Source organism: Eurosta solidaginis, chromosome 2 (assembly GCF_040869045.1).
Source record: "Eurosta solidaginis isolate ZX-2024a chromosome 2, ASM4086904v1, whole genome shotgun sequence".
NCBI classification, from domain to species: domain Eukaryota; kingdom Metazoa; phylum Arthropoda; class Insecta; order Diptera; family Tephritidae; genus Eurosta; species Eurosta solidaginis.
Window position 1 is genome coordinate 212,263,181 of NC_090320.1, and position 27,759 is coordinate 212,290,939.

The following is a 27,759-nucleotide window of genomic DNA, read 5'->3' on the forward strand; positions in this document are numbered from 1 at the left end:
TTCCAATCATTGTATCGATGTTTCTTTATCTCATTCTGCTTTGAAACCGGATGCAGATCCGGTACGTTCCGGTACCAAGCCCGACCATCTCGGGAACTATTTGCTATGAAGCTAAATCGTTCTTTGCTATCTTTTTAGATATGTATAGAATCTAGTCTGTGAGATTTTATGTAAATCATAGACTAAATAAAGAAATAGCAAATATAAAAAAAAATATATCTCTTTCACTCGCTTACTAGTCATATAAATAAAAACTCACCGAATTCCGGCACCTGCTTTTCCACTAGACCAGATATTATAGGCAACATTGGTATGCTAGAACGAGATGAATTTCCATGTGAAATATTCGAGCATTTACTAAGCGCCTTGCTGCAATATTGTTATGTAATATGTACATATGAACAAAAGCGTTAAACGTTTTGACAAAGCGTTTAAGACAACACAAGATGAAACGCATATTTATGTACATATCAAGGTCGAAAGAAGCAATTAAATGAGCGACAAATGCATGCATACGGAAAATGAGAAATTAAAAAAAAAATTAAGAATAAGTTTTTATTAATAGAGTTATATAAGTATTTTTATACTAAAACAAAACAAACAAAAAAATACTCACCCTTTTCTAGTTAAATGTATGTTTGGAGATGCTGCATTCGATCGGTGTGCTGCACCATGTAATGATGACGCTTCGTTAGCAAAACCCAAGCCAAATTGTGAAGAATCTAAATATACATTTTATGGAAATTTAAACATTTTCAAGAATATCAATTATGTATGTATATATATAAAAGATAGCTGATTGAGCAGAGTTTGTGCTACAGACATGAGTGCCACCTGTTTGGATTGCAATAACGGTGTGCCAAAAAGTGTGTCAAAACAATAAAAAATACAAAAAAATATATGTACTTAGCTAGATATGTGCAAAGCGCTGCTAGACAATCATGTTTATGTATATGTATAATAAACTATACATTTCTGAAAGCACAAAAGATTAGTTTTAATGAATTTGCTATGAAAAATACTTAATTTAAGCACATTTCAGTCATGGTCTGAAATTAGTTTGAAACAAAAAACATAATGTTAAAGTAAACAAATAGTATTGATAACTGAAAAGGTGCTTCTTTTAAGAAAAAAAATATGTACAAGTAAAATTATAATACAAAAACAAGTAAGGAAGGCTAAGTTCGGGTGTAACCGAAAATTACATACTCAGCTGAGAGCTTCGGAGACAAAATAAGAGAAAATAACCATGCATGAAAATAAACCTAGGGTAACCCTGGAATGTGTTTGTATGACATGGGTATCAAATGGAAGGTATTAAAGAGTATTTTAAAAGGGTGTGGGCCATAGTTCTATAGGTGGACGCTTTTTCGAGAAATCGCCATAATGTGTTTGTACGATATGGGTATCAAATGAAAGGTGTTAATGAGTATTTTAAAAGGGAGTGGGCCTTAGTTCTATTGATGAACGCCTTTTCGAGATATCGCCATAAAGGTGGACGAGGGATGGCTCTATAATGTGTTTGTACTATATGGGTATAAAATGAAAAGTGTTAGGGAGTATTTTAAAAGGGAGTGGTGTGACTCTATAATGTGTTTGTACGATATGGGTATCAAATGGAAGGTGTTAATGAGTATTTTAAAAGGGAGTATCCTTAAGATGTATATGTGAAGGCATTTTCGAGATACGACCAAAATGTGGACCAGGGTGACCCAGAACATCATCTGTCAGGTACTGGTTATTTACTTATATATATAATATCATGATAAGTATTCCTGCCATGATTCCAAGGGCTTTTGGTTTCGCCCTGCAAAACTTTTTCATTTTCTTCTACTTAATATTGTAGGTGTCACACAATTTTTTCTAAAGTTATGTATATTTTGCGCCAAAAAACCAATCCAATCACCATTTTTCATCCCTTTTTTCGTATTTGGTATAGAATTATGGCATTTTTTTCATTTTTCGAAATTTTCGATATCGAAAAAGTGGGCGTCGGATTTGGCCCATTTTTAATACCAAGATAAAGTGAATTCACAGAAGTACATGAACTAAGTTTAGTAAAAATATATCGATTTTTGCTCAAGTTGTCGTATTAAAGGTCGAGCGGAAGGACAGACGGTCGACTGTGTATAAAAACTGGGCGTGGCTTCAAACGATTTCGCCCATTTTCACAGAAAATAATTATCGTAATAGAAGATATGCCCTTGCCAAATTTCACAAGGATTGGTAAATTTTTGTTCGACTTATGGCATTAAAAGTATTCTAGACAAATTAAATGAAAAAGGGCGGAGCCACGCCAATTTTGCAATTTTGTTTTATTTGTGTATTTTGTTGTATCATATCATTACTGGAGTCGTATGTTGACATAATTTACTTATGTACTGTAAAGATATTAAATTTTCATTCGATTTTGCGAATTTTTATTTAGCACATACATATATAGTAATAGTAGCAACATTCCTGCCAAATTTCATCATGCTATCTTCAACGACTGCCAAATTACAGCTTGCAAAACTTTTAAATTACCTTCTTTTAAAAGTGGGTGGTGCCACGCCCATTGTCCAAAATTTTACTAATTTTCTTTTCTGCGTGATAAGGTTAACTCACCTACCAAGTTTCATCGCTTTATCCGTCTTTGGTAATGAATTATCGCGCTTTTTCGGTTTTTCGAAATTTTCGATATCGAAAAACTGGGCGAGTTTATTCCGATTTGGTTCATTTTAAATAGCGATCTGAGATGAGTGCCCAAGAACAGATACCTCAATATTTACTCAAGTTATCGTGTTTACGGACGGACGGACATGGCTAAATGAATTTTTTTTTCGCCTAGATCATTTTGATATACAGAAGTCTATATCTATCTGGATTAGTTTATGCCGTTACAGGGTACCGTTGTGCGAACAAAATTAATATACTCTGTGAGCTCTGCTCAGCTGAGTATAATAAATAAGACTAACGTAATATTCAACTGACATATAAAGCTACCCACAGAAATCAGTATACAGTTAGTTGTTTATTAAATATATAGGTAGAACATTATAAAAGAAAATTTCGAAACTATTTTATAATTAAGACAAATATATACTCATTTCGTTAAGTAACTGTACTAGCATGATAGACAAAGCAAACAAGAAATATATCATAAATTATATACAGTTAAATATTTATAAATTTTTTTCTACATATTTTAAAGAGAATGACGGTATGACTCTAAGCAAATGCGTGTTTTGCCATAAACTGAAATGCGCCCAATTAATTATTGTAAAATTTGTTTAAAAATGCGTAAAAGCAGTTAACTGTGCACGGCACAAAATCAACTTTAAAAATGTCTTATTGATTAACGATTACTCGATTGTGGCCAATCATTCAAGTCGCAAACAAATAAGAAATAGCTCAATAATTTAAAGGAAATGCAAGAGAAAGAGAGAGAGATAAAAGAATAGTTACAGAAAAGTTTAAAATATACAATGTACGTAGTCTCTCCTCGAAAGTCATAGGGTCAGAATGAGGGGAGAACGCAGTGTTTTTTTTTTTTTAGAAGAAGCGGTTTGTTAATCAAGAATACCAATATGATTTCGATGATGCTGTGTTTGCCCAAGTAATAAAGCATTCTCACTCTCTTCGGGATTATCGCCAACTCCCGCATATACGCCCATATCTGCGTCACCTTCACAATCAGCATCATCGCATTCTTCCTCCTGTTGTGGAAATGAGAAAGTCACATTTATGGGACGTGCCAATTTATTTTTGTATTGATGCTCAAAAAGTATTGGATTATAAAGTGTATTCTTCCATTGACGGCTTAACACAATGACGCCCTAGAAAAATATTAATGAGAACAAATATTAAATAGGGAATACATGGCTACAGTAATCAATGCAATAATATTTATGTTAACAAGAACCTGTCGCAATGTATTTAAATGCGGCAAATCACTTTGCTTGAAAATTTGTTCCACCCTTTGCACACCCTCATCTAACACCAACTTTTGCATTATATAACAGAGCTGACAACTTGGATCTTCTTGCAATGTCTTGGATAGCAGTGTGTAGTTATTGGCGTAGCGACTCTGTTGTAAAAAGTAATGTTTTTTTATTATATTTTGATTGAGTAGACGTTCGAATTAAGCAAACCTTTTTAATTTTAGGACTGCGCTTTATTTTGTCATTATCCAGTGCATCAGCCATTAAACAAGCTGCAATTGCTGTTTGTCGTGTATGCAAAGCGCGCATGAGTGATACAATTTTGATGGCCAAACGATTGCTGGGGTTCATCCAGGCGGTGATGGCTGGTGAAGCGGTGCTTAGAAGGTTCCAATCAAGTCTGCAAAGTATTGGTAAAACAATTTAAGTGTTTTGCTGTGATGATGCTTTGAGTCTGATATGCAATAAAGTTGTTGTTGTTTTAGCTATAAGGACATTCCCCGATGGCCTTGGGTGTGTTATCGATGTTGATGGCCCTCTGCCGAATGCAGATCCGGTACCAAGGCCGACCATCTCGGGAACGACTTGTTATAACCACATGAGACTTTCTAGGCCCTCCCACCCCCTACAACCATGAGGAGTTCGGGGTCGCCAGAGCTTCGGCTGTTAAAGAAGAAGGACTCGACACGGATAGGTGAAGTTGACAATTGGGTTTGGAGAAGCTATATATTGCGCTACACAACCCCTTTAATCTATTTGGTATTTTAGTCGCCTCTTACGACAGGCATACCTACCACGGGTATATTCTAACCTCCTAACCCTCAGTAACATACAAGAGGAAATGGAGTGAACTAAAAGAAGTTAACCAAAATAGAACATGGTAACTGTACACAGCGAGCATATGGTGCATTAACCATTACTTATTTACTATCAAGTCTACCAATTGAGCAATTCATACAGACTAATCATGTAAGGAGCTGACTCGAAACGCATGTACGCTCAGTAGTGCACTGCCAGGATGTTTTCAGAAGGGGACTGAAACAAAGTGATTAGAATGGAACTGACGATAAATAATGATTTGCAGGGAGTTGAGACTTTCAACTTCGTTTTTCGTTAGCGTGAAAAGAAACGCGAACATTATTTTAGATTTAAAATATAATTTCAGAAAAGAATAGCTGCTGAGTTCGAAAAATCACGAAGTGTTCAATTTCGTGATAGATCCATCTTCCTTGCAGGGACGGATTTTCTACGGAATAAAATATCGATGGAACTTGATGGGTTGTTCAAGCTGTACACTTAAAAGAAAAAAAAAATATGCATATCACCCTGCTACCAAGATTAAAAAAAAGTAAAATATACTTCACCGTCTTACCTGGTCAGATCGATTTTTCGCGTGATAGGCACGCAAGGTGGCGCTGCAAAATTAAACCATACCGACTTTAGTTCAATAACACATGAAGAATTCTTTTCGGTTTCTTTCAGATTTGGTGTCTTCTTTTCAAATGGCTCTTTAGTGCCATCCTCGTCTGCCATTTGTGGTTTTACATTCGATTTACGATTATCGTTTGTTCCACTCTCCGCGGCACGTTCTGTTATAATTATATTTTCTAAAGCAGTTTGGAATTTTTCTTTCGGCGTTTTTGGTGTTGGTGGCTTTTTGGTTATCAAGCGCCATGCTGCTTCCGCTTTTGAAGTTGCACTCACATCTGCATTTGAACTCCCCACCAAATCACTTATATTTACACCGCGTGCGATGCCAGTGGCGTCTGTTGCACCTTCCGCAATATCGGCCAAATCTTCTTTAGTATTTTCAGATTTTTCAAAATGTGAGCGTTTTACAATTTTAACGCCCACACCTTCTAAACCACATTCAAACATTATGTAGCCGATGCCCTCAATGCCACCCGTACTTTCGGGCATTTTAAGCAATTCGAATAAAACTTTACTTTTGTGTTCGGGTATAGCTGTAACAATAATAGGCGATTCTTGACCACAACTCGATTCGGTTTGTAAACGACGTAATTGCGCATGCGCACGTCCTATATCCAATGTGATAACCAACTCTTCCAATTGCTTTTCAGAAGTTTCAATTAATATGGGTTCGCCTTGTATGTTGTCGGGACGTGTTTGTGATGATAAATGTGCTAAGAGAGCACGTGTACCCTTCATAATGCCACCTTTTTTATGACTATTGCCCGATTGCACAGTTTGTTGTATGTAAACATTGTGCATTGAAGCACGTGTAGTTTTGCCCAAATGGAATTTGGTTGATACGCCTTCTATATAGAATGTGAGCAGTGAAACACAGCTGAGATCCTGTAGTTAAGAATAGATAAGTCAAGTATGAAAAAGTGAACAAAATTAAGTTTAAAAATTACTACCTGCACATTATCCAAAGCTGCTACAGAGATAATCTCTTCAATAATTGATGACTGCAGCATTGTGATGCTAACTTTTGGTAGTACAATCAAGCCTTGAGTTTTTGTCGATATGCTCTCTTCATAAACATCACTTAGAAATGAGTCGCCGGGTCCTTGTAAATTGCGCTCTGTTGTTGAACGTTTCGAATTGGAATGTACCTGCGAAGAATTTTAAAAAAATTTTAGAGTAATAAGTAGCTGTCTCCAAACCACAAAGCTATTACCTGTGACCAGTAACTCAAACTTTGATCGCGCTTCAATATATTATCATTTTGCACTTTTGCAATGCAAGAGGCATGGATGTGATTGACCACAGACAGCAGATGCAGCGATGAAATCGTAGGTATACTCGCCTCCACCATTCTGTTGGATTATTCAAAAAAAAGTTAATTATTTACCAAAATTTCTGATTTTAAAAATGTGTATGAGAAGCCGGTAGTACTATTTTCGAGGTAAAAATTGTAGGAACAAGAAGTAGTCATTTTCATACTCAACTTCCCATACAGCACAACTCCGAAATATGTAGTACCGAAACGATAGCGAAAACAATTTGGAAAAAAGTGAAAAGAATATTTCAAAACATTTCCGAAATGTTTTCCAAGAATTTCGGCCAAAAGAACAATGTAGAAACTATTTCGAAATGATACCGAAATCAATCCCGAAAGGGGGTAAATAATTCCGAATACAATCCTGAAGTAGTTCCGAGGTAATCCTGAAACTCCTCGGTAAAAAACCCTGAATAAGATAAAGCATAATTCCGAAAGGCTTTTGAAATATACCTGAAATAGCCCAAAAATTAATGAGATCGAAACGAAGTACCTGCTGTCATCGAGCAAAAAGTCAGCGCACATGTGCCTTGACAACCCCGCTACTGTTGGCAGCCATAACTTCGAAATAGTAAAAGACTTCGTTTATTTGGGAACCAGCATTAACACTAACAACAACATCAGCTGGAAATCCAGCGAAGAATCGCTCTTGGCAATAAAGGCTACTTTGGACTAGGTAGGCAATTGAAAAAAATAAAGTCCTCTCTCGGCAAACGAAAATCATGCTCTACAAGTTGCTTATCGTACCCGTCCTGCTATATGGTGCAGAAGAATGACCATGACAGCATCAGATGAAGCGGTTCTGGAAGTGTTCGAGATAAAAGTTCTTCCAAAGTTTTATGGACCACTACGCGTTGGCGATGATGAGTACCGAAGAAGATTTAATGATGAGCTGTACGAGCTTTACGTAGGCATCAAAATGGTCTAGCGAATTAAAATACAGCGGCTACGCTAGCTTGGCCATGTTATGCGAATGAAAGACGACGCTCCGGCTAATAAAGTGTTTCTATCGGAGCCTGCCTATGGATGCAGAGAGAGAGGGCGGCCCCAATCCGCTGGAAGGATCAGGTGGAAAACGATTTAAACTCCATTGGTGTGACCAATTGGCGTGCGAAGAAGCGACTGGCGCGCCTTGTGCACGGCCGTAATCGTTTAAACGGTGAAGCGCCAATTAAGTAAATAACCCCAAAATTGCCAAACGACTTTAATCAATCTAAGAATTATTAATTAACAGTTCCGAAATGATCAGGAAAGCAATACCTCGACGATCGGAAAATATTCCGAAACCATCTCGAAAAGATCCGGCGATAGTCCCGAAATTATTATTCCTAATTTATACAAATTGTAGCGAATTTCGGGAATTTCCAATATTCTGCGTTGCAAAATGGTCTTTATTTGACTACTTTGGGACTATTACAATTATACCTCACAATTATACTGCACTTCGCAACTGATAGCGTGTTTAAATCATACTGATTACTGACTATTCGGCTTGCGCTGCTTTTATACTCTCCGTTGCTTCATTCGCATATTTCTACTAAAGTTCGCTTCTAGAACTGCTGTATCTCCTGCTTGGTAATTGAGCTACATATATGCGTGTATATGTGTGAGTAGCAACTTTGGCTGATGACTACATCTGTGTGTGAGTTATCTCTTCGTTGCCTTGTATGTATGTGTGTAAATGATGATTGATTTGTTCATGTATACCAAAGTGGCAGCTTGCTTTATTGTTGTTGTGCCTTTATTTACTAGTACCAGCTTAGCGATGCTAATATTCGTCACAATATTATAAGTAAATCTATGTTCTAAATTTTTGAAATAGGTAGCCTCGGGCATTACTGAACGTATTTCCCCTGCGGGTGAGGAGCTGTAGAATATGCCTGAGGTAGGTATACCGGCCGTAAAAGGCGATCATAATACATTGTCGTCATCTTATTAGTGATGCTTAGTAGCACAACTCGGCTTCTTCAACAAACAACAAAATGTAAGTGCGTCAAAATTGAACCCCGTGCGCTATTTGGGCTCAGGTCTTAATTTTTCCAATTCCCCATCACTAATACAAAATACTTTGCTAATTTCATTTCAAAAATTTAAATTTGATTTCTACCTCAAATCACCAAAAGTGTTAAGATGTTTTCAAAACAAATTAGCAGAAATGTCGTTTTACTTTCAAACAATAACAATTAACAGCATATTTATATTTTTGATGTTCTTCCAAGGCGGACGAACACAACATTACAAAGTACATAATTTGTAAAATATTGGCATGAAGATAGTACGTTCGACACTAATAAATGTTCATCAATTATAGAAAAGAAGCGTGGCAGAACCTAAAGCAGATGTACTAAGAGATCCAACAAAAGGTTTGAGTGATAACGAAATCGATATGGCGTTAGATGATCTATCATTATCCGATTTAAATATGTTAAGCAAACTGATTGACCGACCAAATGCACCGAACTATGATTATGTGGATTATGATAGGTAATAATAATAGGCAATAAGGAAAAAAAAAACGAACAGGGTTAACTTGTTTCGAACAGACAGATTTTACTTTTATATGTGGACTTTTATGGAAACAGTTCGAAAATGATATTGCTATAGGAATGCCTGAGAACTCAAACATTTTCACCTAGGACAATTTTTTGACCAGGACATTTTCGATTCCGAAGAAAATAATAATTATTATTTTCCGTCCTTGGTTTCGAACTATTTTCTTTTTTTTTTTTTATTTCACTAGCCGCAACTACGCGTTGGGACCACCACGCGATCATACGTTCGATGAGAATCGCTTTGACGATAATACCAACATTAATTATTACGATGATATTGATGAAACACCGAGAGAAGCGCGTCGACGTCGTTATAAAATACCAAGACAAAATTTGATGCTCTACAACAACATGGAACCAAGGGAGAATCAACGAACGAAACGCGAAAATGCACATGAGATAAAGCAGGCAAGACATTAACTTTTTAGTTGCAGTCTTTGAGTAAGACTTGATTTCTTTAAAAAACAAAAAGTAGGTTGCTGTTGATGCTGAGTACATCAAACAATTGGAAAATTCCTTTCCACGTGACCAAGAACAAAATGATCATGAGGAGGGCGAAGAGAAGAAAGAGCATATCAGAGTTAAACGCAATTAAAATAAAGCTTAGAAAAATAAGTACTGGAGTATTTCAAAGATACAAATGGATACATACAAAATTGCATCCTTGGGGTAAATTTTGCTGTCTATTATTTTTTTAAATAAAAATTATTTTATATTAGTACACTGTTGGTGAAAATTAAATTGATACAACTTTTCTCATTGAATGAGAATTCCACTAATAAAGCTTGGGAAACCAGCTAACGAAGGCGAGTCATATCAACCGATATTACTCCTCTCGCTAGTAGCCAAGACATTGGAAACCTTCCTGCTCCCTCATTTCACTGCGTATCTTCGCTTAGCCACCCATCAGCATACCTTCCGGAAAATGTATGGCACAACCACTGCGCCAAACGTCATATATGCGGACTGTACCAACAAAAAACTTATAGCACGGTGCTCGTGGCACTTCACCTGTCAAAAGCTTTTGACACAGTCAACCACAGCACGCTACTCCAAGGCATAGAAGGTTCACCCTTCTCTCCTTGTTTAAAAAGATGGACCGCAAATTATCTGAATGGTCGACAAGCGTCGGTTCAATTTAGGAACGAAACATCAAAACCTAATAAAATGAAACAGGAGGTACCACAGGGTGGTGTCCTATCCCCGCTTATGTTTAATTTCTACATATCAAAGCTGCCTTCCCACCAGAAGGAGTTACTATCATTTCCTTCGCCAACAACTGAACGATAATGGCAAAAGACGAATTAGTTTCTAAAATAAATAGCTGTCTCCCCAGTCTCTTGTTTTCTGCGCCTTGCCTGACCTTATACTATCACCGACTGAATCTACGGCCACTCTGTTTACGACGTGTAAGAAACAGATGAAGCAAATATTGAATGTTTAGGTCGATGGTGTTACGCTACCGATTTCAGTCACCCAAATATCTTAGGCGCAAGTCTCCGAAATTGAATCCAAAGTACAAAGCCGCAACAAAGTCCTGAAATCCCTTGCCGGTAGCACTTGGGGAAAAGATAAAGAAACGAAACCACGCTAACCACTTACAAACATTAAAGAGCATAACGAAATGCTGAACGAACAGTTTTTGCTAGATTGTCACAAACCAGGACACCATATCAAACAACTGCTTAATACAGCTCCGCCTCCTAGAGGGATTAGGAAACATCTCCGTAAGCACTATGATGAGATCTAGCACCTGTCTACGCCAGCCGTTTGATCCAGATAAGCACAAGAAACCCCTAAGCAAAATCCACACAGAATCCATAAACACCTTTGCTAGGACGTGCCTGATGAGCCCCATTATCAGTATATACTATCCTGTCCAGAATCAACCACTATATACGTTATATATGTCCTGCATGCGATGTGTCTCCACACGACACAGCAACTTCCCTATGGTTCACTCCTGTTGAAACTGCTAGTCTCATTGGACTCCAGTTGGAGGACTTTGATGAAAATTTGTGAGAGGTCGCACCAATTGAATGGGGCGAAGCACTGTTAGCAGAACAACAACAACAGACACACAATACTTTATAACATACTGTAAGTTCTTGAATGGAAAATCATAGAAGTATGCAACGAGGAATCCAGGCAGTATAAAAGGCGACAACAGTAGAGGCGCGAGAATCAGTTTTGATTAAGCACGTTATCTGTCGAGCAATAGAAGTGTTATTTTGAAAGTAGTCCAGTAAAGACCATTTTGCATTATCGAATATTGGAGTTATTTATTCAACAGTTTAGCGATACGAACGTTTAGCAGAAGGTTGCAAATAAGAGAATTTGCAGTAAATTCGTTACAATACTATATAACCCTCGTCAGTGGTTTGACAACACTCTTCGACTATATTTCTGCCGTTAAAAGCTTCTGGTCGACATAAAACATGTTGATCCGCGAAATTGAAGAAAAAAGTAAACATCAGCACCATCTCCTAGGAAATATATCGTTCAAAATATTACCATTGTGACGCGAACAAGCAAGGAACTTTTTACTCAAAGAGGGGAGTCTGAGCACTCACTTATTGTGCATGACGCCCATTGTGTTCATGTCGGGAACAGCCTAACCTATCATGCTTATTTTTTATTTCTTATACTCAGTTGAGCAGAGCTCACAGAGTATATTAAGTTTAATTGGATAACGGGTGGTTGTACATATATAAAGGAATCGAGATAGATATAGACTTCCATATATCAAAATAATCAGGATCGAAAAAAAATTTGATTGAGCCATATCCGTCCGTCCGTTAACACGATAAGTTGAGTAAATTTTGAGGTAAATAAAATAAATAAAAAAAAAAATAAAATAAAAACCGAAAAAGTGCGATAATTCATTACAAACCTACGTGCTGACAGCCAGCTGACTACAGACCCAGAAGAAGTTGCTAACAAATTAAATACATACTTTACCTCGATTGGTAATTCAAGTTCAACCCTTTGTGATTGTCAGTTTGCAGCCAATCTACCCTTATGCCAAGTTGCAACTAATAGTTTCTTTTTTAACCCCATATCCAGCTTCGAAATCGCTAAAATTATAAAAACATTGACCAACTCTAGCTCTTGCGGCGATGACGGCATTTCAAATAGTTTATTAAAAAAAATATCGCTCAATATAGTAGATATACTGAAACATTTATTCAATGAAAGTATAACTCAGGGTGTTTTTCCTGATGATCTTAAATGTGCCATTGTAATCCCGATCTTCAAAAAAGGGGATAAGAGGGACGCACGTAACTACAGGCCCATATCTCTACTCCCATCGATTTCCAAAGTATTTGAAAAGGCGGTTAAAAATAGAGTTGTGAACTTTCTAGATAAATCGAACTTTTTCAGCCCCATGCAATTCGGATTTCGATCCAGACTCTCAACAGAGGACGCTCTACTAGATTTCTGTTCAAAGGTGTAGAAAGCTCTAGATAGTAAAAGTAACTGTGCTGGTTTATTTGTCGACATAACAAAAGCTTTTGATATGGTAGACAGGAATATACTTCTGGAAAAAATACATAATGCAGGTTTTCGTGGCTTTATGTACAAATGGTTTACATCTTATCTGTCTAATAGAATACAAAAAGTTAAAGTGGGTAGTTACTACAGTAGCCTGCAGGAAGTTAATCTGGGCGTACCCCAAGGCTCTGTCCTTGGCCCGGTACTGTTCCTCATTTATATTAATTAAATTTTTTCAATTCCATTGAAGGGCAAAACGACTGCCTTTGCAGATGATCTTGCCATTGCGTATAGTACAACGAGTTACTTCGAACTAATATGTGATATTAGCCACGATGTACATATGCTGAGGACTTGGTTTGCTTTACACAAGCTACTAGTTAGTAACAAAACGAAGTTGATGTATTTTAGCATTGCTCCCAAAGAATTTGAGGTTTGTGATCTTTTTTTTCATTCAGCAGAATGCGCACGTTTTAACATGCATCATATGGCGTGCACTTTGAATGGCACGAAAAGTTCATTTGCAACCAACGTTAAATGCAGTGATAACTGCTTCAGGATTGATGTTGTTGAAAATTTCAAATACCTAGGCATTATAATCGATAATCATTTAAATTGGTCTGCACACATTCAGAAACTAAAACATTACTTTCTGTACACTACCCGTCACTTCTATCGTCTCAAAAAGTGTTGCACTATGTCCACTCTAAAAGCTGTTTACTATGGTTTAGTCCAATCGAAACTTCAATATGGGATTACCTGCTGGGGTGGCGCCTCGGCTAGTAAGTTGTCACCCATTGTAACACTCCAAAAGGGAATTATAAGACGCATATGTGGCGCAAACTACAGGTCTCACGCTATGATATCCTTTAGGAGACTAGATATACTACCATGTCGTCATCTATATTTATTTAAAGTCCTAAAAACGTTCTTTATTAGATCGGGGTACTTAGAAAGTTATCCGTCTGAAGTCTACAACCTTAGGAGCAATCTGCTTCCATCGGTACAAATCCCGCATGCTAGGACATCTCACTTCAGAAGTTTTTATACATACACGTCGTGCAAAATGTTCAACACTCTCCCTACTTCTGTACAAGTTATAAGAAATCTTAACCTATTTCAAAATAAAATAAAAATGTATCTGATTAGTTTTAGCCACTACGATCTAGAAGCCTTGCTGAGGACGTTGTTGTAAGTCATATGTAACTTTTTTAACTATATCAACTGTTTCTCTATCGGAACCTTAACTAATTAACGAATTATCAATTGTTTCTCTATCGTAATCTTAACTAATTATCTGAATTATTATGAGTTTATTCTATAATATTATTAAAAACTATACACCCCACACTGAAAAAGAATTTTAATATGTGAACTGGCATTTAATACTATTTTAAAAATTTAATATAAAAAATGCCATGTACCTTTCTTATGCTATAGAGTAATAGAATGTGCTCTTTCAATATTGTAATTTATTTAAAATATGCATTAAGAAATGTTTAATGAATAAATAAATAAAAATAATAAAAATAAAGCGACGAAACTTGGTAGATGAGTTGAACTTATGACGCAGAATTGAAAATTAGTAAAACTTTGGACAATGGGCGTGGCACCGCTCACTTTTAAAAGAAGGTAATTTAAAACTTTTGCAAGCTGTAATTTGGCAGTCGTTGAAGATATCATGATGAAATTTGGCAGGAACGTTACTCCTATTACTATATGTACGCTTGATAAAAATTAGCAAAATCGGAGAAGGACCACGCCCACTTAAAAAAAAAATTTTTTTAAAGTAAAATTTTAACAAAAAATGTAATATCTTTACAGTATATAAGTAAATTATGTGAACATTCAACTCGAGTAATGATATGGTGCAACAAAATACAAAAACTAAGGAAAATTTCAAAATGGGCGTGGCTCCACCCTTTTTCATTTAATTTGTCTAGGATACTTTTAACGCCATAAGTCGAACAAAAATTAACCAATCCTTTTAAAATTTGGTAGGGGCATAGATTTTATGACGTTAACTGTTTTCTGTGAAAATGGGCGAAATCGGTTGATGCACCGCCCAGTTTTTATACACAGTCGTCCTTCTGTCCTTCCGCATGGCCGTTAACACGATAACTTGAGCAAAAATCGACATATCTTTAATGAACTTAGTTCACGTGCTTACTTGAACTCACTTTATCTTGGTATGAAAAATGAACGAAATCCGACTATGACCACGCCCACTTTTTCGATATCGAAAATTACGAAAAATGAAAAAAATTCCATAATTCTATACCAAATACGAAAAAAGGGATGAAACATGGTAAGGTAATTGGATTGTTTTATTGACGCGAAATATAACTTTAGAAAAAACTTTATAAAATGGTTGTGACACCTACCATATTAAGTAGAAGAAAATGAAAAAGTTATGCAGGGCGAAATAAAAAACCCTTAAAATCTTGGCAGGTATTACATATATAAATAAATTAGCGGTATCCAACAGATGATGTTCTGGGTCACCCTGGTCCACATTTTGGTCGATATCTGGAAAACGCCTTCACATATACAACTACCACCACTCCCTTTTAAAACTCTCATTAATACCTTTAATTTGATACCCGTATCGTACAAACTCATTCTAGAGTCACCCCTGGTCCACCTTTATGGCGATATCTCGAAAAGGCGTCCACCTATAGAACTAAGGCCCACTCCCTTTTAAAATACTGATTAACACCATTCGTTTGATGTCCATATTGTACAAACAAATTCTAGGGTCACCCCTGGTCCACCTTTGTGGCGATATCTCGAAACGCCGTCCACCTATGGAACTGAGGATTACTCCCTTCTAAAATACTCATTAACACCTTTCATTTGATATCCATATCGTACAAACCCATTCTAGAGTCAACCCTGATCCACCTTTGGCTATGTCCCTAAATGGCGTCCACCTATAGAACTATGGCCCACTCCCTCATAAAATACTCTTTAATGCCTTTCATTTGATACACATGTCGTACAAACACATTCCAGGGTTTCCCTAGGTCATTTTCCTACATGGTTATTTTCCCTTATGTTGTCACCATAGCTGTCAACTGAGTAGGTAATGTTCGGTTACACCCGAACTTAACCTTCCTTACTTGTTTATTTGTATAAACGGGAAGTTTAGATTGCCGGCTGGTGGACGTCCTTGTCACCAACCAAGTCTTCGACGAGCTTATTTACAACGTGGACAAAGCAAATATCGGCGATATTTGACATCCACGTCGATAGCATTTCGCTCTGTCAAGAGGAAGGGGATAGCCTCCATTAAGCTGAGAATGAAAGGAAGTAGCCTGGATGTTGTTGTTGTAGCGATAAGGATACTCCTTGGGGTGTGCTATCGATGTTGATGGTCCTTTACCGGAAATACATCCGGTACGTTCCTATTTATATGACCACATAAAATCTAGGACATCTCGCCCCCACCCCCAGTTCCATGAAGAACTTGGGATCGCCCGAGCCTTCTCTGCTAAATATATGTATGATACTTGCATATTTGTAACAAGATGCCCCTCGCGTAGGTGAAAGGTACAACTGGGCTGCGGAAGCTGTGAACTGCGCTTATCAACCCCTTGAATCCCAAGCAGACTGCATCTCTCTTGGTGCTTCCAATTAGCATCAGTTATCGCGAAACAGGTTTAGCTGGCGTGGTAAGTTCGTTAAATATTAGTTACCTTAATAATTACCTATATGCTTATCACCGTTAAATATCTAAATGCAAGTAGCAACCAATTTCATTACTTACCGTTGTAGCCCCTCTAGCATTAGCGGTGTTAGAAATACATTTACTTGTCCCTTCAAACGTGCCACAACTGATGTACATGCTGCTCCTTCTGCTTGTAAACTCATGAATTCGCCATCATCAAAACCATTTGTCGTCTTATCACTCTCTTCCTCCTTCAGCAACACGCTAGGATCCCATGGATGCGATTTCGGCCCACCCATGAATGTTGCTGAGCTATTGCTACCAGTTGCATTCTCGTATCGTGGTACTACTTTAATTTCACGCCAACTTGCATATAAATCAAAGTGAGGCACCATTTTACTACCAATATAAGTTAAGCCACCATCTTCGTTTTCATGAAATAAGGGTGTAGAGAAAACATCCGGTCCTGAAGGGAAGGAGCAAGCAGTCCAATTGAAACATTTCACTTGTGACAAATGATTTAAATAGCTCGCCATAAGTAATGGTGAATCGATTATGGGACGATTGACTTGTTGATGTAAATTGACAAGTGCAACATCTTCTTGTGACGACATAGCCGATATGAAGGAATTTGATGATAGGGATGGTGTGCCTGACGAGGAGCCACGTGTATCAACCTGTAAAATGAAATTCGAAGACCAGAAAAATAGTATATTTTCAAAGTGAAAAGTTTATAATTTGTACTAACGAGCTACTGTGTTGTGAGTCATATAACTTGGCGATAAACTAATTATGCGCTAATATATGCAAATAATAAAGTAAGCAAAAAGAGAAGAGTTTGAAGCTTAAGCACCATTAATGCATATTTAAAAATCAAATTTCAATTAAACAAATGAAGCGTGAAATATATAGGCGATTCGAATTTAAAACAAAATTGATAAAATGTTCAGTAAGTATCAACGGCTGAAGGGACTCTTTACTCTTTCTTGGCTCCCAATCCTTATCTTAATTATAGTTAAGAAATCCCTTTTCAATTAATGCTTGACTTCTGTTACGCGGTCTTTTCCAAACTGTCACAATAGACACCAACTTGCAGACCAAATGTCTGTCTTATATATGAATAAGGCTGAGTATACAGTGACCTATGATAACTCCTGTTAGGCGTTAATAGGTTGCTTATTGCTTTGTATCTTTCGGTGCTGCAAACTCTTATCAAAACTTGTACATGGCTTAGTCTAACTGCGTGACCACAAATACCTAAAGAGCGAGCTATTTAAAAGCCATAAACTACACAGCCACAAAAAATAGGCTGGTCTGGTAATGTGACACATGGATTCTCTTTCATTTCGATGTACTGATTCAAACCCACAATGTTGTTGTTGTTGTAGCGATAAGGTTGCTCCCCGAAGGCTTTGGGGAGTGTTATCGATGTGATGGTCCTTTTCCGGATACAGATCCGGTACGCTCCGGTACCACATCACCATTAAGGTGCTAGCCCGACCATCTCGGGAACGATTTATGTGGCCACATTAAACCTTCAGGTTATTCCCTCCCTCCCCACCCCCAAGTTCCATGAGGTTGACAATTGGGTTTGGAGAAGCTATATATTTCGCTGGCAACCTGAAGGGTTGCACTACACAGCCCCTTGAATCTGGTATTTTAGTCGCCTCTTACGACAGGCATACCTACCGCGGGTATATTCTGATCCCCTAACCCGCTGGGGTCAAACCCACAATCGGAATTGGTCTTACGGGTCATGGTTCGGCCCTAACCTCAAAAAAAAACGAAAAAAAAATCACTGGCGATTGAACTTTATTTGAGGTGAGCGTCAAACCGGGCTCACCTTGTCAATTATCGCAGCGAATTCGGATTCAGCGCACCAAAATGCATTTGTCGCATAACCAGATTCGCACAATTTTTTTTTTTTTGAAGCCGTGAATTGAAAAAAGGCCAAATAAAATAAGGTCAAAAAGCTATGCAATTAAAATCGATATATCTAAACAATCGGCTAATATCGATAAATCTGAAAAATTTATAGCAATCGATAAAATTTAAATTAGTATCTAGAAGTAAATTTAAAAAAGGCCAAATTAAATAAGGTTAAAAAACTATGCAATTAAAATCGATAAATCTGAAAAATCAGTTTATATCGATAAATGTGAAATATACATCTGAAATATCCATAAATCTGAAATATCGATAACAATCGATAAAAGTTAAATTAATATGTAGAAGACAATGGAAAATGCCCAAATAAAATAAGATATGAAAAATAAGCAATTAATATCGATAATTTTGAAAAATCTAAAGCAATCGATAAGAATTAAATTAATATCTAGAAAAATTAAAAACAGGCAAAAAACAAGTTATGAAAAAATAAGCAATAAAAATCGATAAATCTGATGAATTGTTTAATATTGACAAATCTGAAGAACCAACTTAAATTGGTAAATGTGACGCATCAATAAAAATATTCAAGAACTAAAATAAAATCAAGCTCAAATCGAAAAAATCATTTCAAAACAAATAATAGGAGGACTCATGAAAACATATAAACTTATAAGGTGTAAAATTATATCAATTTACACACGCTGTTAAATGAACGCACCTAGTAATATTCTTGATAAACTTAATTGTTTATCGGCTGTATTATTGGCAATAAAAAAATTGTTTGATTGTTATACAAATTAAAAAATGCCTAGATTAAGTGAAAAATCAAGACTAAAACGTCTTTACTAAGATATCCTTGTAAATGACTTGCTGATGTTGGAGATTTCTGATGAAAATGCCTGCTGTAATGTCTGCAAGGTTGCATTTCTCTGAGTATACCGCGTTTACACAATGAAATGTGCGCGTAAATTTATACAAATTGTGTAAATGATTTTTCATACAAAATTTGACAACTCGTTTACGCACTAGATAAATTTATACGTTTACACACTTTATAAGGCATTTATAAGGTTACATGAGTCCCCCTAATGAAATAATAAGCATTTACATCATCATCCTTAATTGGCGCTTAACCGCCTAAGCGATTTTGACCATTTCGTAACAATTCGAGCCAGATATCCCTACTTCGCCATAACTGACACCAATTGGGAGCACCAAGGGAGGTAAAGTCTTGCTCCACCTGCCTCTCCGAACTCTGTGGAGGTCTCCCAGTTCCTCTGCTTCCAAACTGCAGTGTCGACTGAAATACTTTCTTGGCCAGAGCGTCTTCTTCCATTCGCATAACAGGATCTGGCCGGCGAAGCTTTTGGGTTTTTATTCGCTGCACTATCGTCACATATGCGTAAAGCTCATCAGTATACCTCCTTCGATATTCGCCGTCGGCATCAAATCTTATAATAAGCATTAAGAAAAATTTTAAGGAATGACCTCTCTCACGGAATTAGGTTTAATAACGCCCTCAGGTTACGCCGACCGCCCTCAGGTTACAGCGGATAAGTAACGCGCAAGGAATACAAGTAAGACAAATTGGTGAATATTATAAATTTTAAGCGCTAAGCCACATCTAAATATTTCGGCAAAAGTATTGAATCGATATATTCATATTAATTTTATTTCTTTTTTAAAAATCAGGTATTAGAATTTGTTTTAAATTTTGGCAACATCATGCGGAAAGTAACTTATTACATAATATCATAAGCTTAATCATGCATGAACTTTTAATATTTAATACAGCAAAACCAGTCAATAACATAGAGTCAAATATTAAAGCATGCAAAATTTAAACAAAAAACCTCCTATATATTTAATGTAATAGTTTAGCTCAGTAATTCAATTTCCATATAAATAAATGAAGAAAAAAATACTACAAATTAAAACATTTCAAAGACGTTTCCAACGTATTCATAACAATTTTAGTTTATTTTTTGTACAATTTCATATTAAAATATAGATAGTAGTTGTTATAATTTGGCGCTAAGTCTACTCACATCATGAATAAAATGTCGATACTCAGGTCTTGATGAAATATTTGTTAGTTTTCTGATTGGTGTGGCAAGACCATGAATACGTCTCACGTCTTCGTTCTATGAAATTGATGAATTTTGAAAAGAATCGCATATGGAATATTTTTATATGTATAAGTAATAACGGTATATAGAAAAAATAGTTTAGGGTTTTTGTTTTTAAGGTTTCTTAATTACAATTCAGTTGTACACAAAAACATGCATATCGAAAATGAGAATCCGACTTCTCAATAATTTTATGTAATAACAATATGTTTTTGTTATAAATATTCTTTAGGGAAGTGTTTGGCACATTAAATATGAAGTTTTTAAGTAAATTTTTTTTAGTAAAAATTTAACGTTTACGAAAGTAAGTAAGCTATTAATTTATATGTGTAGTTTCGATTTGAGTTTGAATTTTTTCACTTCGTCAGAAGTTATGTTTGATTGCTATATAATGAAATATATAATTGCTTGTAAGCTGCAATACCTAATGAAGTAATAAAATAGTGTAGGCATGTTTGAATGTGGAAAACATTTGTTTTCTTTCGTAAAAATTAGCAACTCCACTTATATTTAGACATACCAATTCAGTTGTGCTTTGCGGTCGTTTAGGTAATGTTTTAGATTCTGGTGCATGTATTTCCAGGTCGCTGCGATATGTGGAGAGTGTGAGACCAGCATTATCATTTTGCGCCCCAATACTGAAAATAAAATGTTAAGATTTTAGGTCACCTTATTCATATATTAAAAGCAATCGTTATACCTCAAATCAGACGAGAATATTTTCTTTCCCGAAAATACTATTGAGCCATTTCGATTCTTGATGGAACCGCCTTGTGACATCATATTCGATACATCCTCCTCAGCAGAAAAGAACATTTCTGAAGGGTTTTCTGATGTTAAAGAAATAGTGCGTTGTACTTCACGTGTCAAATGATCACCACCACCATTGGTAAGCGGTGCTTCATTAGACAGCTGTGTCTGTAGCGGCAAATCAGCAATTTCATATTCAAGCGGATGTGAATGTGGCGCAGAATGTGACATTTCATCGGGTATCTTAAAAAGTAGTAGTCGTGGTTAGTTATTAACGTAACATATTTACTTTAGCAGCACATTCAATATAGAAAGATACCTCTAATTCATCTTCGACGTCCATTTCGCCTGTTAAGCGTGAATCAGATATGCTAGTTTTTGGTGGTGAAACGCGTAATGTATTATTTTGCGAATGTGATTTAGTTGAATCGGAACCGCGTCGAAATGGCACCTGCAATTGCGATTCGTTCGAGTCTTGTCGCAACACTTTCTTTGATGGACTATCCAATAGACGGGCATATGGTACTTCTACTGACGTTTGTCTGCTGTAGAAAAATTAGTCAACGTCATAATTTACTCGAACTACTTAGTATAATAAAAGTTCTCTACATTAGATGAAATTGAAGCTTCGTAAATTCTAAGGGTTATGTAATGTTGACAAAGTGTAGACTAAAGAAGTTTCATTTCAGAAATCGGAAAGAGATAGCAACTATTTACCTGTTTGTGGTGTACGAGTATCGTTTGTTACGCCGCTCTAACGTATTTGGTGATCCGATGCTCTCACGTGATTTGCAGCCATTAATATCGGGAATTTCAATAGCGTTGCCAATTTTTAATTTGCCGCCAACATCTTTGTCGCACAATTCTGATTTCTTTAAACTACCACTGCGCAACTCCCCTACTGGGCGATAATGTTTACCTTTGCCATTGAAATCTGCGCTATCATGTAGCGCAACAGAATGCAAGCTATAGGGAGGAGTGTGAAAGACAAGTTGCCCTTGATGTAGTATACTCTCACCAAAGCCATAGTCCTTGTTATTATTGATGATGCTGAAAAAATTGTATTTATATTTATTATAAATTTTCTTTTAATTGCTAAAAATGATACACTTACTAATATCTTGCAATGTTGTAATTGTCTTGTACGTCTTGTGAGGATGGTTTAAAAAATTTAAGCCCATTACGATTACTACCGAAGAAAGCACAGCCACCTATACAACCACAACGTGAAATTTCAAGACCCGTGGAGAGTGGTGGCGCCGTTGCCGTATTACTATTATTTGCTGTCCACAGAAACCATAAACGTTTGTTTTTAGCATCGTGTTCACGCAGAAAGCTATAAAAAATAACAATCAATTATTACTTTAATTGACTTCGTTTAAATATTCTTGACTTTAAAACTTACTTGTGTTGAACAATATGTAATTTATGATCAGGAATAGGCAACGCCGAGGCACCCTCTAGTAAAATCGGCCCCAAAGAGGTACAACCAACCTCAACCCAATTCTCAAAAAATTCTGTCTCATAAATGCGCTTACTTTCCGCGAAGCTATCGCGCAGCTTCCTATTGCACTCCTCACGTGAATCACGTCGTTGTGAAAAAGAATTGGAGCTACGCTTTGTTTTGCCAATGTGTTGTTGCTGCTGTGCCGGTTGCTGTTGCTGATACGATTCGGATTTAATAGAATCCTGTTCGGAGCGTCGTATTTTTCCCGATCGATTACTGCCAGTTGTGTTAGTATTGTATGAGTTTGTTAAGTTTGAATATGAACTGCCGTTATGCATAAAAAGGCGCAACAGTATTGACGGTAGCAAACCAGAGATGCCAGACTTAACGCGTTGTCCATGCAAATTGCAGTTAGCCAGACGTATGGGTGATACCTAGGTTGAATAATTAAAGAATTTGATAAATAGCTACAATATGTCCTGATGGCATTCCATACCCATGCATGCAACGCTGTACCACTCTCAATTAAATAAACATCGACGGCGTCTACAGAAAGACGGGTCATTTTATATTTAATATCTTCTGCGGAAGGACATTTATATTTATTTTCTTCCTTGGTGTGTGGACATTGATTGCTGGGTACGCCATGGTGACAATTTCGTACTGTTTTGGGCGATTTGAGACAATTTTCAGAATCAACTGCTAAGAGTACTAGCGTTTCCAAGCCAACTACGATATTACAAAGCTGTGGCAATGTCAATTTTCCCGACAATTTTCCCAATTGTACTTCAATCAGCCATGAGTACTCTAATGTATCTTCGTCTAGTGAGCAGCCTTCATTGCTGAACATGGCATGTCCACGTACCTAAATTGAAAAATTGTAGACATTCAATTAAGAATAAAAAAATATTTCCAAGTAGCGATTTTTTCCACTTTCGATATTTACCTGCACAGCTGAGAGGAGCAAATGTCCCTGATTAATATGTTTATCTCTATTGGGACGCACAACTAAATCCGATGTGATCAAATATGATGGACTAACCAACACTTGCAGTGTTGTTTCATGATAACGTTTATTCATTTCAAAACCAAAACGTTCAATCAGTACCACCGGACATGGCGGATCATTTTCATTACAATTTTTCATGACATGTGCTTGTATATCGTGTATGATTAGTGAAACAATCACCTCTAAAGGACGATATAAACGTGGATCGAATGGTTTTTGTTTTTCTTCTGGTACTGTCACTTCGGATATAGATTTTGTTGCTATATCCTTTTCTTTTGAAAGCAATTGATCTTTTGGATTCGTTGTTGTGCTGCTTGAATTACTCTCCTTCAATTTTACATTTGATTGTTCCATATCAGTAAAGTTCTGATCCTCACCAAATATGTTTTCTTTTAAATTCATAAAATTTCGTAATACATTGCCATAACACATGAGTACTGAGGATCCTATCTCCAGTTCGACTGTTACTTGATCAGCTGCTAAAGTGGATGGATCAAATTTATGCTGTTCCGGCTTTTGCCAATTGGTTACAGGCGATTTTCGTATTTTCGGTATACGCATAGGACTGAGCAAAATTTCTTCTTTTTCAGGTGTGGTAATATCGGCTTGTGGATCTGGACCCAATGGTGGAACGGGATGATAAACATATTGTATTGATAGTGCTACTATGGGCACCGTCCAACAATCTATCCAACCAGCGCTATGAAGAGCATAAGACGTCCATAATTAGTATATGCTTTTTCGAAGTGAATGCATACTCACCTTCGTTGACATATTTTACGCCATTTTTTTGTGTACAACTCTGGACGGCTCTTAACTCTACCACCACGTGTCAGCAGTCTTGCATTTTCATCAATAGCCAATATAATTGGACGCGTTGAGGAAACCTCTGGCACATATAAGCTTAAATCCAAACCTTCGCCATGTATCCAAAATTTTAATGTAACCGTTTTTGGTAAGAAATCATCAAATGGTAGCGCGAAACTCATATCAAATACATCACCACAAAAAGCCAAATGATTATTCTCTTGATTTGCGCTCGAACAATCAATCCAATTGTATTCATTACAGAGCGTCAGCAATTCAAATTCATTTAAGAGTATGTTAAATTTACATGTGTACGGCACAAAAGCGAGTATATCGGGGCGCGCTTTACTAGCCCAGTCTTCAATGAGATCTTGAAAGAAGCATTTATGTTTGTACACAATATAAGCAGTCGCCTTGCATCCCGTCAGCGCCACGCTCCAATCTTGTGGCGCATTCCAGCGTGTTGGGTAGTGTATACGCACTTTATACTCAAGTGATTCTAGCTCAGCTAAACTGCGATATTGTAGTGATGTAGTGGCTTCTACATGAAACAGTTGCCCTTGTATTTTTGATGTATAACCATCGGCAAGTGTTACCCACGGTATGGTCACTTCTACATATGACGCTGGTCCAACAGTTATATGCATAGCATTAGTCTCTTTATCTTTTGAGAAGAGTATATCAATTGTAGCTTCACTTAGTACACATAGAGTAACATCAAATGATTGATAATTACGCAGTTCGCCTGGTTTTGGCGTCGGTGTACATTTCATTTCTTGCCAGTCAGGTGGATAGAAAAATCGAAATAAATGATCACGTTGGCGATCTGCCCATGGCCCATAACTGAAATCGGTGCCTTTCAAGCATTTTATATTGATACCCCATACCGGCGGCGAGGGTTCAACGACGTCGCCATTAGCTAATATAATTAAAACTGGTTCTTCTGGCACAACACCGGGTTCATCCATATAAAAATACAATTCCATTTGATTACACATCATAACCACAAAGCCCTCGCCCATATAACGTGGTGGTTCATCTACTAAACCTGTGTATTTTGGGCTGGGTGCAAACATTACTTTAGCATTTTCAACATTCGCTTTAACAAAGTGCATAAAATGATCGAGCCGACATACAGCAGGTTTGGTACTGTATGTACAATGTGCCTCTTCGACCGAAATGGATAAGGTAGTCGGTGTCAATCTATTGCCGAATACAAATCGGCCGGAGCAAATATCCATTTTTATTACTGGTATGAGATCACGCCATGTTGTAGCTTTCATGGCTTCTGAATTTTTAACACTCTCCCGCTTGCTTTGACGTGCGTTTTCCATATTCATGGTGTGCTCTTTAAGCTTGGAACGCTCTTCGCTTGATAAATTATCAGTCTGTAAAAATAAATATATGTTATTGGGAGAAATTCCATTTTTTGATGGTTTTGAGATGTTATCGACGTTGATGGTCCTTTGCCGGGTATAGATCCTGCACGTTCTGGTAACAAACACAATTAAGGTACAAACCCGACAATCTCGAGAACGATTTAATATGACCACAATGAATCTTCTAGGCCATCCCGCCCGCCACCGCCTACTTCGATGAGGAACTTTGGGTCGAAAGAGCTTCGGCGGCTGAAGAAACAGGTTGGTGAGGTTGACAGTTGGGCTGGAGAAGCTGTAAGTTGCGCTACACAGCCCATTTAATCTTTTGGGTATTTTAACCGCCTCTTACGACAGACATATTTTTGTGGGTATATTGTAAGGCCCCTAACCCGCTGGGGGGAGAAAACTGTGGGTACGTCCAGTCCGCGGTTCATCGTTAATGTGTTATTCGTGATTCATATAACGGGATTTTGGTTTAACAATGTTGGAAAGTAGGCAGTTTTTATGGACCTATTAAGGATAACTTCGGGACTAAAAATTGTTCATGGAGGGATAACAGGGATAAGTAATAGTCGGAAAAACCTACTGACTATATTTTTGGTAACAGTTTGCTTCGAAATGATACCGTAGTTATTTCGAAATAGCAATCCCGAAAACTGTCCTGAATTATTTCAAAAACAAACCAAAAGTTCCGAAATATGACCCTTTAAAGAATCCAGATATGACAGTCCGAAAATGCCCGAAATAGTTAAAACAAAAAAAAAAAGGAAAAGATACCGAAAATAGGATTTTATCACGTGATTGTTTCGAACTGACAACGAAACGGTCACGAAGTAGTCTCGAAATAATTCCGAATTTATCCAGAAAATTATCCCGAAACCATCGTGGCATTAAAGTCGAAATGGTACCGATATGAATCTCACAGCAATCCCGGAATGGCAGCGAAAGCCGTCCTTTACGGTCCGAAATAGTCGCAAAAACAAATATAAAAAAAACTAAACAACATCCCATAATGGTCCCGGCATAGTACCGCAATAATCTTGAAAACAGTCCTGAAATTGTTACGAAACAGCTGTAAGTAGTAACGAAATAGCTCCTAAAAAGTACCGACATGGCGGAAATTTACGAAAACAGCCCAAAATGATGGTACCGAAGTGATCCCTCCCGATATAGCCCGGAAAATTTGTTCGCAATTGTTCCGAGATAGCCCCGAAAAGATCTCAAAATAATCTCGAAGTGATGATCTCTATATAGCCGCAAACATTTTCTCGCAATTATTCGGAGATAGCCCCGAAGTGGCATCGAAACAGTAGCGAGGTAGTTTCAAAAATATTTCGACACGGTTCCTGCCCTGAAAGAGCCCGAAAACAATCCCGAAGTTATCAAGAGATAGTCGCGAAGCGATATCTAAATAGTTGCGAAATAGTCGAGAAATTATTCCGAAACCAATCTAGAAACTGTTGCGAAATAGTTCCGAAAATATCCCCAACACAATTCCGACAGGCCCCCAAAAAAGTCTTAAAATAATCACAAATCCCGAAATTATCTTGAACGGATATATCCCATATTATTCACAAAAATTTTTTCGAAATAGTCCCAAACTAAATCATGAATAATTTATAAATGCGCAGAATATAATAATCTACAAATAATATAGACTTCATGAAGAAGGTGCATACAAACTGACATTAGGATCAGAAATATGACATGAGTCTAAAAGAAATCCTACGCATATTATTATTGAAAAATTGTGTTTCAAAGTATTTTAGATTTCAGACATTCATTTAAGTTTTTGTGAGGCATTTTACCGGTATTAATAGTGATGGCTTTAGTCCAAACGTTTTCTCCAGCTGATCATACAAATCGGACCGATTATATATGTGCAATTCGAAGCCATTCAATTGCACAGAGAGGCGCGTATCGGAATGTGAGAGATCTGAAATAACAATTGAAATTATTATT

At 36.9% G+C, this 27,759-nt stretch overlaps 2 protein-coding genes across 13 annotated transcripts in view; one reads left to right on the top strand and one right to left on the bottom strand.

The window, feature by feature from the left end:
* Positions 1–27,759, bottom strand: part of tweek (transmembrane protein KIAA1109 homolog tweek) — a 115,755-nt gene that overhangs the window by 29,737 nt on the left and 58,259 nt on the right. For 2 of the 12 annotated variants that reach the window (XM_067767026.1, XM_067767018.1), the window contains exons 4-23: positions 27,606–27,733; positions 24,374–25,806; positions 23,549–24,311; positions 23,099–23,467; positions 22,561–23,036; positions 22,270–22,491; positions 21,873–22,205; positions 21,475–21,697; positions 21,106–21,398; positions 20,926–21,043; positions 20,325–20,420; positions 16,486–17,063; positions 6,568–6,706; positions 6,305–6,502; positions 5,296–6,239; positions 4,134–4,323; positions 3,905–4,069; positions 3,566–3,818; positions 617–722; positions 260–369 (exon numbers count right to left, since the gene is read on the bottom strand). In XM_067767026.1, coding sequence (XP_067623127.1) covers positions 260–369; positions 617–722; positions 3,566–3,818; positions 3,905–4,069; positions 4,134–4,323; positions 5,296–6,239; positions 6,305–6,502; positions 6,568–6,706; positions 16,486–17,063; positions 20,325–20,420; positions 20,926–21,043; positions 21,106–21,398; positions 21,475–21,697; positions 21,873–22,205; positions 22,270–22,491; positions 22,561–23,036; positions 23,099–23,467; positions 23,549–24,311; positions 24,374–25,806; positions 27,606–27,733 — 7,137 coding nt within the window. Of the gene's footprint in view, positions 1–259; positions 370–616; positions 723–3,565; positions 3,819–3,904; positions 4,070–4,133; positions 4,324–5,295; positions 6,240–6,304; positions 6,503–6,567; positions 6,707–16,485; positions 17,064–20,324; positions 20,421–20,925; positions 21,044–21,105; positions 21,399–21,474; positions 21,701–21,872; positions 22,206–22,269; positions 22,492–22,560; positions 23,037–23,098; positions 23,468–23,548; positions 24,312–24,373; positions 25,807–27,605; positions 27,734–27,759 lie in introns of all 12 variants that reach the window. The other 10 variants (XM_067767022.1, XM_067767021.1, XM_067767019.1 and 7 more) reach the window with 7 other exon arrangements.
* On the top strand, positions 8,825–9,919 carry LOC137240571 (uncharacterized). The gene is made up of 4 exons (XM_067767029.1): positions 8,825–8,922; positions 8,989–9,153; positions 9,410–9,629; positions 9,697–9,919. Exons 1-4 carry the CDS (start codon positions 8,825–8,827, stop codon positions 9,814–9,816), a joined length of 603 nt encoding a protein of 200 aa, XP_067623130.1. The 3' UTR covers positions 9,817–9,919.